The sequence below is a fragment of the Lissotriton vulgaris genome, unplaced genomic scaffold (genome assembly GCF_964263255.1).
Source record: "Lissotriton vulgaris unplaced genomic scaffold, aLisVul1.2 SCAFFOLD_1008, whole genome shotgun sequence".
NCBI lineage: Eukaryota > Metazoa > Chordata > Amphibia > Caudata > Salamandridae > Lissotriton > Lissotriton vulgaris.
The window spans coordinates 15,268-29,252 of record NW_028255746.1 but is presented as its reverse complement, the minus strand read 5'-3'; the positions used below and the strand labels follow the sequence as shown (position 1 = coordinate 29,252).

The 13,985-nt window shown below is 39.5% G+C and overlaps 1 protein-coding gene across 1 annotated transcript; it reads left to right on the top strand.

Moving 5' to 3' along the window:
- The first annotated feature begins 532 nt into the window (after positions 1-532).
- Positions 533-8,515, top strand: LOC147659014 (olfactory receptor 5A2-like). The gene is made up of 2 exons (XM_086952038.1): positions 533-1,429; positions 8,477-8,515. The coding sequence occupies exons 1-2, from the start codon at positions 533-535 to the stop codon at positions 8,513-8,515; spliced, it is 936 nt and encodes a 311-aa protein (XP_086808164.1).
- Positions 8,516-13,985: the final 5,470 nt, after the last annotated feature.

The window sequence follows — 13,985 nt, the reverse complement described above, 5'->3', positions numbered from 1 at the left end:
TTATGCACATCAGTACACAATCTTGGCTACAGCAATGAAAGGGTACAATTCATTTAAACAAAACAGAATTTACACATGGGAATTTAGCTTTGCTCGGCTCATAATCAGTACCTTAGTGTTTATTCTATATATTAGGTATTTTGCCAACAGACATCTAAAGTTCTCTTAACATGAAGCCTAAATACGTACACACTTGTTAGGGATGAGGACACTCAGAAAAATTATTACAAATACAAAATGAATGTTTATTGAGGTAATAGGTCATAAAAAATATTGTTGGTTGTGCCTACTGGTGATTCCAATTGAGAGTGGATGAGGCAGTGCTTTTTGCACATAATTAGCTCAACTAAATGCATGTTTGCTTGCTTTGTAGCATTGACCTAAATATTAAGATAATTTGTTAATCTACATAATACATATTTTTACATACTATGGTTTCAACTTTTGGACATCTGCAATTACTATATGGAAGGGGATGTATGTGTTATATGTCTTTTTTTCTCTTAGATAAATGTTATCAACCACAGATATAATGGCCAGAAATGAAAGCACAGTAACTATGTTCTTCTTTGTGGGATTCACCAATGACCCACAGCTGGAAGTTGTGCTCTTTTTACTATTTTTAGCAGTCTACACCCTCACTCTGCTGGGCAACCTCAGTATCATGGTCATTGTCTGGCTCAGCCCCAAGCTCCACACACCTATGTACTTTTTCCTCACCCAACTTGCTTTTTTGGATTTAGCTTTTGCCTCTGCAATCTCTCCCAAGATGCTGGCTGATCTTCTAACAGAGAAGAGAATAATCACATTTTCTGGATGCATTGCTCAAGTGTATTGCTTTAGTGGCTTTGCCAGCACAGAATTCTTCCTGTTGGCAGCAATGGCATTTGACCGCTATGTAGCAATATGTAACCCATTGACATATACAGTCATCATGAACAAAGGTCTGTGTTTGCGTTTGGTTGCAGGGTCATACATAGGTGGCTTTCTAAACTCTCTGATACATGCAAGTTGTCTTTACCGGCTATCTTTTTGTGGCCCTGATGTCATGAACCACTTTGTGTGTGATTATCCAGAACTCTTGAAGCTATCTTGCACTGACGTATGGATAAATGATTGGATCCGCTTTGTAGTTGCTTCCTTCGTCATCATAGCTTCTCTCATTGTTGTATTTGTCTCCTACTCATACATTATTACCACCATCCTGAAGATCAGTAACACAGAAGGAAGACGCCGTGCCGCCTCCACCTGCATTTCCCACTTCACTTGTGTCTTTATCTTCTATGGTAGTGTTTTCCTGATGGAGATACTCCCCAATGTAAGCTCTTCAGAGGGGCGGACCAAAGTAGTTACTGTTATTCCCACTGTCCTAATACCTGCTTTGAATCCACTGATATACAGCTTGAGAAACAATGAAATGAAAGAGGCTGTAAGGAAGATATTGAGCTGGGCATCTAAAACCCAATGATGAAGACTACTGCTACCACCAAGACTTTACAGAATGGCATCCTATTTTATGAACATTAGGACATTTCCTGTATTAGGATCAGTCTTGAAGGTACTCTGTCCAGGTTTACCTTCACTAAATGTTGACTGGATTTAGGTGCCAGTGTATTAGGGACCTGAAATAAAATATGTACACAGCCATCCAGGATATAGTCATGGGGCTACAGAAAAATTTTGCAGGCCTGCCAGTGGCAAGTGACAAATGCATGTGTTCCTTGATCCTGAACCCTTTTTACTGGCAGTTACTTCCTGCTCAGAGCAGGAAATAAATGTCTACGGGGTTGGTGTGGGTCAGTAGTGGTAGGGGACAAGGGACAGACAAGCTGCTCATTGTCCTGCAATGATGTAAAACGGATGAGGATGTATCTAATTTCCCCACTGTGGCGGTGCGTCTGACTGTAGCCATGAAGCAATTTTTTTTCCCAGATGCAGATCGACAAAGTGTAAACTCATTTCTTGTATTTCTTGTATGATTCAGTAATATTGGGTCCAGAAACAATGACTTGCATTAGATGAACTAATTAAGATGACCTCTGAAAATGTAATTCTGTTGTTTATACGGTGAGCTCTCCGAATTTGGTTGCATAATATCTCTAGCAGCTGGAAAAAGTCTCAAATATTTTGTAACTATTAGGTCAAACTGTCAAAATAGTTATTGCTTGCAGCTATTAAAAGAGGGCAATTTCAGTTGCATAGGGTGCTCTACTATAGTTGATGCAACACACAATAATTTAAACTTGACGTAGGACATTCCTCTCTGAATTTTAAGCACCTAGGAACTGAAGCTTTTATAATGTTTTACACAGAAGCACATATCATTTGCCTGGTACAGGCTTTGTGACAAGCATCAATCATGTCTTAAAGTGTCTTTAATAGATTAGATGATGTGCAGGCAAATGTTCTGGTGAGCAGAAGACACATCTCTGCTAGTTCTCTGGTGGCCTGCTTGCCCAATTTGATGATGGGCTGGTTGGAACTAACTCCGACATCCAGAGATAATAATATACTACTATTTCCTCAGGTTTTGTGCATTATCTGGTAGCCTGATTTTGAAGTATTTGCAGTATGTTTCCTAGAGCAGCCAGAGTAAAATACATTGCAAAAGCCCATTTTCCAAAAAAGGTCTCTATTTTCCGATAAACTTGCAAGAGAGGAAGGATTTTGTCAAACAAGAAAAGTGTATATTAAAACACTTAATCATGGTATTGAGGAGTACATACATGATAGATCTCTACTGTGCAAAAGATGAGATTCGTGGAGTTCTGAGAAGTGGCGGGTATGATCCATAGTTCCTGGCAGACAAAGAGTGGTATGAAAGCGTCTTGAGCGCCTAGAATTATCATTTCTACTTAACTTAACGTAAAGAACTTTACACTCATTCACTGCTAAATTTGCTGTAGGCAGTTATATTTGGTTCAGGCATCCAATCATATGTAGATATGGACAATGGCAGCTTGCATCCCACAATCTTTAAAAAATATAACTTTGTTTTCGGTATTATCCAAATTAAAAGGCTTGTCCTCTCATTCTACTGACAGCGGAGAAGTAATACATTATCACATTGGCCATATAAAATTTACCACAATATAAGTATATTTCTAGTGTCATGAATCCATTTTCACTCCATAACCTACTTTACATCTGGGATGAGGGCTAGTTGACACAGGTGATTCCATGACTGCTACAGCTCCTAACAATTTATAGTGTAGCCCAAAATATTCTAGCAACTGGTATTGTGGTTCAAGCCCTTAATGGTAGGCACCAATGTAGTCATCACAGCCTCATCACACACCTAAAATAGCCCAATAACAAGGCTTGACAACACTTTCATGCAAAGCAATGGCAATATGCACCTTAACACAGCTTTCTTGAGGCCAAGTCGATGGTAACCATGTGCAACTTTAAAAAATGCACTCCAAATCCATATTGTAAAGTGCCATGTAGAGTGCCAAAGCCCTTAGGACCTTGGTGTGCTTTACATAGGCACCACTTTTGTTTGGGGGTGCATCAAGGAGGGGCATTAGGTCCATAGGCACCCATGGTTTTGCATCTCTTCATTTGCGATTTCCTATTTGGAAATCACAAATTTGAAAAATGCTAAACTATTCATACCTAATGGTTTAGCATTTCCTAATACCGATTATTACTTTGTAAGATTTACTCTTAGGAAATCTCTATTTTTGTACATGCCATTTGTCATTTCCTAAACAGCAATTACTTCAAAGTTACTTTTTAGGAAGTGAAAACTTGAAGTTTCCTACATCTGGCCCATAGTGGACATTTGAGGTCAAAAATTTCAATAGAAAATAACTAATATTACAGGTTTAAAAGTTAATGTTCTTTAATCTAAATAAAAAAGATGGGCTTCTGAACGTATTGGTCAAGAATTGTTTAGAAATTAAGAAATCAATTACAATTTCAGTGCTAACGTATATCAAGTAAATCTTGATTACTAAAGATTGTGTTGAGGAACTATGTATTATATTCGAATTACCTATGTCAAAAGCTCATTAATGGATCCTTGTCCAAAGAATAGCATCTCAGTATAGTTTGTTTATTGAATGTGAGCTGCCAAGAAGCATGATACCTCATAGCAATCCAGCACCAGTTCTTCAACTTTGAGCTGGAAGATATACTCTAGAAAAGACACATGCACAGCTCTGATCTTTTGGTGGGCATATCTTTCATCTGCAGTCCTGATGGCAGTTTGAAGTAGATCCTCATCTATAGTATTAGGACTACTGCTGAATATACTGCTGGTGATGAAACTGTTTCTCTACCTCCCAATTCTGTTGCAGTAGTTCATTGTTTGTGGTAATGCAGCCGCTGAAATCTTGCTTCAGTCACTGCTATTCTGGGTCGCTTGTCTGACCGCTGCACCATAGGGATCTATGATGGTGGTGGTGTTGCATTAGACAACTGTGGGTCCGACTGCCAGTATCGTAATTCGGCGTTTGAACAGAATGTCAGCTGTCCGACCAATTACATCCTCCCAAGGACATTAATCTGTGGAAAGAATTAAATTAGGAACATGAATGGGACAAATGAACGGCATCAAATGAAGTGGTACAGGGTGCACAGGACATGTCAAATTCATCTAAACACTTCCAAGCCTTAATAGGCACACAAGGAAAAATACTAGTTCTTTAATAGTGCTCATAGGACTGGGGTAGAGATTGCTGCCCATGCTGAGAGAGGTAGCTAGTTACAATGACAGTGGCACAACAGAGAGAAAAACACACCACAGCCCACTACAATAGAGATGTCTAGCAAATGAATTCTGTTAGACCTGGCTTTTCCAGTGGATTTAACCCAGGACTTTTGGCTGTTTTAGACCCTGTTTTGTTGGTTTTTGGACGCTGGGTACTTTACCACTGCTCATCAGGGCTCTCTGTGTAAATTGTTAATATGGAATTGGGTTTCCATGATTGGATTATTTGATTTCCTACTAAGTCCCTAGTACAGTTCACTGTGTGTGCCTAGGGCCTGTAAATCAAATGCTGCTAGTGGACCTGCAGCACTGATTTAGCCACCCATACAAGCAGCCTTGCAAAAGGTTCTCAGACCTGCCACTGCAGTGTGTGCTTGTAGTCTCTACTGCCATTTCAACCTGGCAAGTGCACCTGCTTGCCATGTACCAACCTTCACTTTTATTACATGTGAGCCACCCCTAAAGTATGCCCAAGGTACCTGTGTGGGTAGGTGGCAGTGTATGTGAAAGTTAGGTCATGCACTGATGTGTGTGGCATGTCCTGATAGCGAAATACAGTGTATTTTGTTTTTCCCTCTTGAAAGGCTATCGATCCCATAGGATAGAATAGAAGTCTATTTATAGCATGTTATAGGTAAAACTTCCCATTTGGACAAGGTTGACAGAACCAGAATATAAAAATCCATCTTTTAGTAAAGATTATTTTTATATTTTGTGTTTGAAAATAACACTTTTAGAAAGTGGGACTATGTACCTCTATTGGTTTTCTCATACAGCCACTGGGGGAGGGTGATGTGTGTCCTGACTTTCTTGAATGAGTCAGGGCTGGGATGAATAGACCGGGGCTGCATTTAGAGTAGTGGTAGGAGATTTAATTGCACCTGAATGGGCCTGGTCAGCCTTACACAATGATGTCTCGACCTCCTACCGGGAAGCTGGACTAGAGAGGACAGAACTGGTTTTAAGTGAGCAGAGATCCTCTCTACCACAAGAGAACAATGAGAAATGGAATATAAATATTTAACCATGTATCCCAGAACTTTAAAATTCTTCTGGACTCAAGAGGAACCTCATCCAAGGAGAAAAGCTGGGAAAACTGAAGTAGAAATACTGCCCCTTTGTTGTGCACTGTTTCGTGGTTGGCTTGCAGTGGCTGTTTCTGCCAAGGAGAGGATAAAGATGTTGCTGTGTGCTGTGTCTCCTGCTTGAAGAAGATCTCCAAGGGCTTGAAGTAGAACTTGCCTCCTGTTCTAAAGTCTCAGAGACACAAAGTATATACCACTAGATCCAAGAAACAAAGCATTGGGGACCTCGGCTGAAGAGACCAACGTAGTGCCATGGCCTCTGCCATAATGAGAAACAACGTCTCCCTGATCCCCTTGCATCACTAGTGCCTATGTAGCCAAATCTACATAGGCACTAGGGTTGCACTGGGGTTGCAATAAGAAACCTACACATCACTTACCCACACAGTAAGAAACCAATGCAACACCTCTCCTTCATTAAGGACCCAAAACACCACCTCCCCCTGTGTGGCAGTAAGGAACCGATGCATCACCTCCTCTGGAGTAGGGAACCATCTCATCACCTTCAATGCATGTAAGGAACTGATGCATCACCTTCCCTGTGGCTGTTTTTCTTTATGATTTTTACGCATCCAAGGTACTTTGTATTGAAAGTGTTGCATCTATACTTTGCTATGCACAACACAGTTTTTCCCTTCTGAGAAGTATAGTTTCATTACTATATTGTAGATTTTTGCCATTTTGGTCTTGTTTTGGTTTAGATAAAGATTACATATTTTTTTAAACTGATGTGGCATCTATTTATAGTATTTTCACTGTATTACTCTATGTGTGCACAAATGCTTTACACACTGCATCTGAGATAAGCACGTCTACTCGTGCCAAGCTACCAATGGGGTGAGCAGGTTCTTTTTGGATGTATGACGTTACGACGCATACTTTAACAACGCATACCATTACACGCAATTTTTACGACGCAGGATCCTTTACAACGAATGCCTTTATAACGCATGACATTACATCGCAGATGCTATTACAACGCATGCCATTACAACATAAGTATAGGTAAGTATATATTTTTAAATAAAAATGTAATTAATAAATATTTAATTAATGTTATTAATTTTTTTTTAAGTATTTGTAAATATGTATATATATATATATTTGAAAAATAGTGTAGGTGTTTAAAAATAATATTCTAACTCCAGGGGGGAGTAATAGTAGGGTAAGTGCTGTACAATGTAGGGGTAAAAATTACTATTCTAACTCCAGGGGGTTGTAATAGTAGGGTAAGTGCTGGACAATGTAGGGGTAAAAATTACTATTCTAACTCCAGGGGGGTGTAATAGTAGGGTGATTGCTGGATAGTGTAGGGGTAAACATTACTATTCTAACTCCAGGGGGGTGTAATAGTAGGGTAAGTGCTGGATAGTGTAGGGGTAAAAAGTACTTATATTTTTTTATTTTTAGAACTTTTTTTAATTAATATTAAAATTACTTAAATTAATGTATTTAATGTATTTAAAGTACTTTATTTATTAAAAATTATTTTTATTTTTAATATGTATTAAATTATTATTATTTAATTAATTAAATACTTTTTTAAAATTAGATAAATGTTTTAATAAAATGATATACTTACCTATACTTACGTTGTAATGGCATGCGTTGTAATAGCATCTGCGATGTAATGTCATGCGATGTAAAGGCATTCGTTGTAAAGGATCCTGCATTGTAGTAGTTGCGTTGTAAAAGTAGTCTGTTGTAATAGTTGCGTTGTAACAGTTGTTTCCCGTTTTTTTTAGAAGTGTATCTCCCTTACCCTGACTAGCAAAAAGGGACCCTGACCTCCCTTAAAACAATGTCTTAAAATAGACATTTGACAGCAGTAAGATCTTAATTTCAAGGGCCTGGTAAAACATCTTGCTCAACACATCACAAAACAGTCCCTAAACCACAAAAAGTGCACCACTGCTCAAATTGTATTTAAACTATAGTAAATACAATGTACTCCTTTGGAAGCTAGACACCAGAGGATGCTGCTAATTGAACAACAAATCCCTCTTTGAACATTTAGGCCATCACTTCACCACTCATTTTAGACAAGTGCACCGGTCAGAAATTGAGAATTAAATGATGGTAAACATAGCACACTCTGTGGGAGGCAGGTGGATCATATGAGGCAGCTGAAGCCAGTCACCAGAGGAATAGATGGCAAGACCAGGTCTTTGAAAGAGGAGAGAGTATTTTGATATGTGCCCATTTAACAAGCAAATCATAAAATGTGGTCCACGTTGACTGAAAGAACTGTATATAATCTGAGGTAGATACTTTAAAGCTTTCTTCATTCTAAGGTTGTTAAACATCATGTTCTAGAGCTGAATAATAGTAGTTTTGTAGGGAAGCAATTTATGGGAGTTGTTGGACCTGGCCCTCTCCGCAGGGTCACCCCAAACCTTTTTCCTTCTTCCCTCCACTTTTACTGAATTTATTTTTACTGGTCTCATGTCTCTGTGTACTTTACTACTGCTAACTAGTGCTAAAGTGCTTGTGCTCACTCCACTAAAACACATTCCTTCTAAGTTTGTGCCAAGCTACCCAGGGTTAGGCAGAGGATAATTTAGTGATTTTTTGTGGTTCACCCTGCAAGGGATTGTGGTTGTAGCTTGATCATGACTCAAACCCCAGTCAACTAACAGCCCAATTTCTGACAGGAATAGATTGACTTCTAAAGATTGATAAACTTATTTATCAATTGCTACAGCTATTATGAGTTATACACTTGTTTCACTTAAAATATTTCTACATTTGTGAATGCATTTTGATAATTAACCAAGCATTTGCCCCTTAAGTGATCATGAAACTTGAAGCAAATTCATATTATTTTTTTAAAAATTGCCTACATTCAATAATAGGAAGCGCACTGAAGACAGCTGTATCATCATACATACAGAACAGGAACACATATATCTTGCTATGGATCTTGGATGATTAGGATGGCAGACAAAATACTACTGCATACATTCCCACCCCTTCTGGTGACTAAAGTTATCTCCTTCTGCTGTGGTTGCTGGCTCCTCTGAGAGCACCAGCAAATTTTGAGGAGGCACTCTGAAGCGGAGGTCAGAGATAATATGTTGGCAAATTAGTGACATGCATGTCACAAAGTTATACATGCACTATGCTGGCCAGAATGCAGAACAATGTCATACCTTCATCGATTTTTGCTCACCATTCCATTCCAGTTTGGACCCAGCCATATGCAAAAGACCTTGCGCCCAATGAGAACAGTGCAGCCCGAACTGCCAGGCCAGGTCCTCCCTGGACTGGAAACAAGCATCCTAGGACCGGTTTCAGGCTTTCAGCCCTCATTAGCCGGGATAGCTTTACTCCAGAGCACAGTGCAGCACACATGCAAAGTCAGAAAAGAAAGGAGAAATACAAGCATTTCTCCATGTTAGTATCTGGTTGAAGTGGGCACTATTGTTTGATGCACACCATGTCTACTTTTTTAAGTAAGTAGAGTTTTGTGTCAGAAACCCTTTGCATGCATCACCCATGGGAATACAAAGCAGCACTATGCTATGCACTGTTCTGCTCTACCTTCAAGTGATTTTCCAGCACAAAACAAGTAAGGGGCATATTATCAAGAATGGCGTTAAAATTATCGCCGCTTTAGAGGCAGGAAACTGCTGCTAAAGCAGAGATAATGGGCTTGATTATATGCCCTAGAGAATTCCAATAGAAGCCCAGGTTTACACCAGAACCTATGGCCCATTATCGCCGCTTTAGCAGCAGTTTCCTGCCGCTAAAGCGGGAATAATTTTAACGCTGTTGTTGATAATATGCCCCTAAATTAGTAAAAATTATTTTGCATTGATTTGCGTTACCTTTGTGATGCAAACACAGCCCTAAATGTTAGTAAATATATTTATGATTGTGGAGTCTCCGTACCACAACAGAGTGTCTACCAGTTATAAAATATGGTCATAAGTTACACAGTTGTAAATTGTGACTTTTCAGACTCCACTTCCTCATCTGAGAGGGTGGCCACATGTAGATTACATGTTGCTTACACTTTGTGAATACAGAAAGTAGCAAACTACTTAAAAGTGTAAGCTAGATCAGTGTAGATCATCTTTTTAAATCAGTCAAAAACTGAATTTTATAGTAGGTAAAAAAGTATAGTAGCCCTACTGACTACAAAATGCAAATTCACAAACATACAGCCTGTTTTGCAAGGGTAACTTTCACTTTTGAGTAATTTACATTTTTGAGTAATTTGACTGCTTTTTGTTTATTAACAGAATCTGTGTGTAAGTTTCTACAAAAATAAAAATACAGAAGTAAGTTCTGCACCACACATACCCAACCTCTAGTACAGCAACACTGAAATATGAAAATATAACTGAATAATTTAATGTTGAGTAATATGTAAAACTAGTACCTAGTTAATATATAATTTAACATATTATGATACCTATTTAGAATGGATGTAACAATGATCTGAATAAAATATAACACATTTCATGTTAATTTGGCATAGGTGGCAGAGTTTTGCTATGAGGAACTTAGCAAAGTTACAAAAAAACTCCGCGAAGTTCCGCAATTGGTGGAGTGTAGTGCAAACTGCTGTTTCTGCTGGTCTTTCTCCCACTCGGGTAGAGTTTCTACCCAAGTGGCAGCTCGCGTTTGAAAGCTTACCATTCGCGAGCGCGAGCAGGGAAAAAAACACTGCTGCACTACGCGAAGCATGGTTTTCTTGCACTCCACAAGCTCCTGTGTACATAAAATGAATTTACATTAATATTTAAGAAATATATATTTGATGCTTATATTCGAGTAAAGTGAAAATAAAAATCATATAACTTACCATATAGATATATCTGCCTCAACTGTGGAGTCTCCTGATGGCAGATTATTAAATACAACTCTGATTGAGTTAGAGTGGTAGACTGTTGCAAAGATATGGGACGAGGTATCTGTAAGAGCTGCTTCCCTGTCAGGCTCATTTAATTCTAGGTGCAGAGGCCAGAATTACGTAAAAGCAGTAATCAACCATAGACTAATGTAAGGCTTACGCAGATGCTGAAGGTAGTTTGGGCCTGTGATGGTAAAGGTAAGAAATTCAAGATATGCAAAGCAGAAAGCCTTTAAGTAAATTTGTCAATATCCTGCAACTGGTGAAGGTCTTTTTGATGGGATGAGATGGAATATTGACTTGGGTTCTGCAGTGGCACGTGGGCCGCAGCCTTTTGTATTATTTACAGTCATTCCAGCAGTCTCTAGGAGCAACAAAGGTTCAAGTCTGAGCAAGAGGTGCTAATGGCTTGGACTATTGTTTTTTCAGCGGAGAGAACTGTATGATTTTTGTAAGACACATCAGAAAACCAGCACTACAGGCTGTCAGAGTCTTAATTTAATGGTTCATGGTTAGATTATGATCTAGACAGAAGCCCATATTTTTCACAAGAAAATGTAAAAGGTCCCAAGGATTCTGGCCACTAAATAGTGGACAATTAGCCTGTTTACGGCAGCGAACATTCCGCCCCGGTGCGGGCGTTCTGAAGGGTGGGCGGGGCTGCGTCAGCCAACGGTCGTTCGCAGCACCAGGGAGGGAGCACGGAACGGGTTAGTTGGGCTGGTTCGCCACTGCAATAGCTTCAGTTTTTCCACCAAACAGTTCTACACAAGACCCATCCGTTCAGTGACAGGTTAGTACATTTCTCATTTGGGAAGAATTGTGTTCATACATCCATGAACTGGAATTAAGAACTGTGTATCGTCAGTATAGGCAAGCAAAGTCAAGCCTAAGGATAGTATGATGTGAGCCGAAGTGCACACATAGACATTGCAATGAGTAGGGTGCATCATATGACACTAGAAGAGTGGTATAGGAGATGATTTATCAAAAAAATTGGACAGATCAGATTTCACGAAAGGAAGCTAACCATCTCAGAGTGCTGTCACACACTGCAATCATGTAACAGAGTTAGTAGGGAATTGTGGAACACTATGACAAATGCAACATTAAGGACAAGCATAACTATTACTGTGCAGCCCCTCTGATTAAAATTCCATTATGATTCAAGATAGCAGGAATGGTTGTCTATTAATATGCTTTTCCAAAAGAGGAGCAAATAAATACAACAGTAAGTTTTATGCAAGGGAGGGTTATTTTAGTAGTGGGATGACCATAGCATATTTCTATGGTTGAGTAGAAGTAATATAGAGGTTAAGTAATTCAACTAGGCTGGATGATTGAGGGCCCTTTGGTCATGGCAAGAGAAACAGTAGGATCAATCATAGAGTCAGATTTAAAAAAATCCATTACATTATTATTATTATTATTATTATTGTTAATCATTTATATAGCGCATAGCTACCCTCAAGAATCCCAGCACTAGCAATCAGGCAGACAACCATTAGGAATTATTGAGCTTTTTGTTGGAAGAGCAAAGTTGTTAAGAGTTTATGAAAAGGCAGGATAAGGGCTTCAGAGCGAATCTGTAGAGGCAAGGAATTCCAGGACTTTGCCACATTATAAGCAAAGGATCTTCCTCCACTTCTTGTCCTTCTAATTTTGAAGACAACTACCAGATTGAGGTAAACAGTGCGCAGCTCCCTCGACGGCCAATAGGGTGTGATGAGGGATATGTTGACATGGAAGTCACCCAGCTGAATAGAGCTGAATTTTACGCACACAGGCTCGTCCACACAGCCATGTGCAGTAGGGGTTGGACACAGTGTCAGATTAAATGCAGGCCCTTCATCCACAGCGTCACAGGCACACACCACCTGCAAATGGCCTTTGGCCATATGCAGAGAAAATTAGGTGCAACCATAGGTATGCATGGACTTTGGACAACCAAAACTGTGGTTGGGAACATGGCCTAGGCTGTGAATTGGCCTGCACCTAACTTTGGCCATGTGCAAAGGGTATTTTTTAAATATTTTGTCTGAAAAAATTAGATTTTTATGAAAATCATGAGTATCAGGACAGCATGGTGGGTTTCTGCAACATCTAAAATGGCTGCTTCCAGTTCACAATTTTACTGTATAGCATAACTTTTGGGGTTTCAACCCTTTTTTGGGTGGTGCTAAGGTGCATTTTTTGACATGTTCGTATCTTGCACCTTCAATGCTTTAATCCATGGAACAGAACATGTTTAGAAATGGCCATATGCAAATCAGTCTGACCCTGTGCCTCATGGGAACAGTTCACCCCGAACTGCCAATCCATGCCTTCCCTGGACCAGAAACAAGGGGGCCGATTCACAGAACTAACTTAAGACAAAATCCTAACTTACTACTTTTCATTGATGGGCATAAGGCCTATCGATGAAGAGATCGCCCTTAGACCTTTCACATTCTGCCGCCTGGTAAGATTGACCCCAGAGTTGTCCTTCTACAATGCCGAGCTTAAGGAGATTTTGTAAATTTCTGTCTCCAAGAAAATTCTGTGGCTATGCCACATAAGGCATCTCTCCTTAAGGTTAGGCAGGTTGGAACTCTGGAAACCCTTGCGACATCAATCCCAACGACATCTAGGCTGTAACTAGTGCATTCTAACATACTGTCCATACAGGAAAGTCCCACTGACAACAGTGTTCCAACAAGTAAAAGATGTATATAGCAAGGAGCTCTTCCTGGATGCGATCTATCCCCCATTGGCCAGGAAACTGTACGTGCAGTTCAGACTAGGGAACCTTCCATTATTTGCACACACAAGTAAATGGGTCAAAGGGAATACTGCTGAGTGTCCCGCTCATAACTAAAAGCTAGAGTCCGAAGTACACGTACTGATTTTCTGCCCTGCATATCATCTGCCTCGCAAACGCTGGTTATTCCAAATATGCAGACATTTAGGCTTTGTGTGCTACATAGAGGTGTACAGAGTTCTAAAATATGACACAGATCCTCCAATGTTGTTTGCTATGTCACGTTTCTTAAACCATATGTGGCACATTAAGAACCACCCTGGGTAGGACCATGTGTAGGAACTGCAAAGGTCCACATCAGTGCGAACACGATCAGCGTTCTCTGTCTCTGGTTATATATTTTTTTCTTTTGTCTTTTTTTTATTCTTTTAACCTTGTAAATATTTTAACTTGTGTTTTTATCAAATGGGTGTATTTATTGGATTCCAAAAGTGTATGAGGACGCCTGCTTTTTAATTGTCAAATCTTTGTAGAAGCGGGAGAATCCCTTCTCAAGAAGGCAATTTTGATATATGGAACATA

Excerpts from the sequence above, each read along its gene's own strand:
- LOC147659014 (XM_086952038.1), top strand. The coding sequence starts at position 533 with ATGGCCAGAAATGAAAGCACAGTAACTATGTTCTTCTTTGTGGGATTC. Across the intron at positions 1,430-8,476 it reads ACAATGAAATGAAAGAGGCT|ATTGATAAACTTATTTATCA; the intron begins GTAAGGAAGATA and ends TGACTTCTAAAG.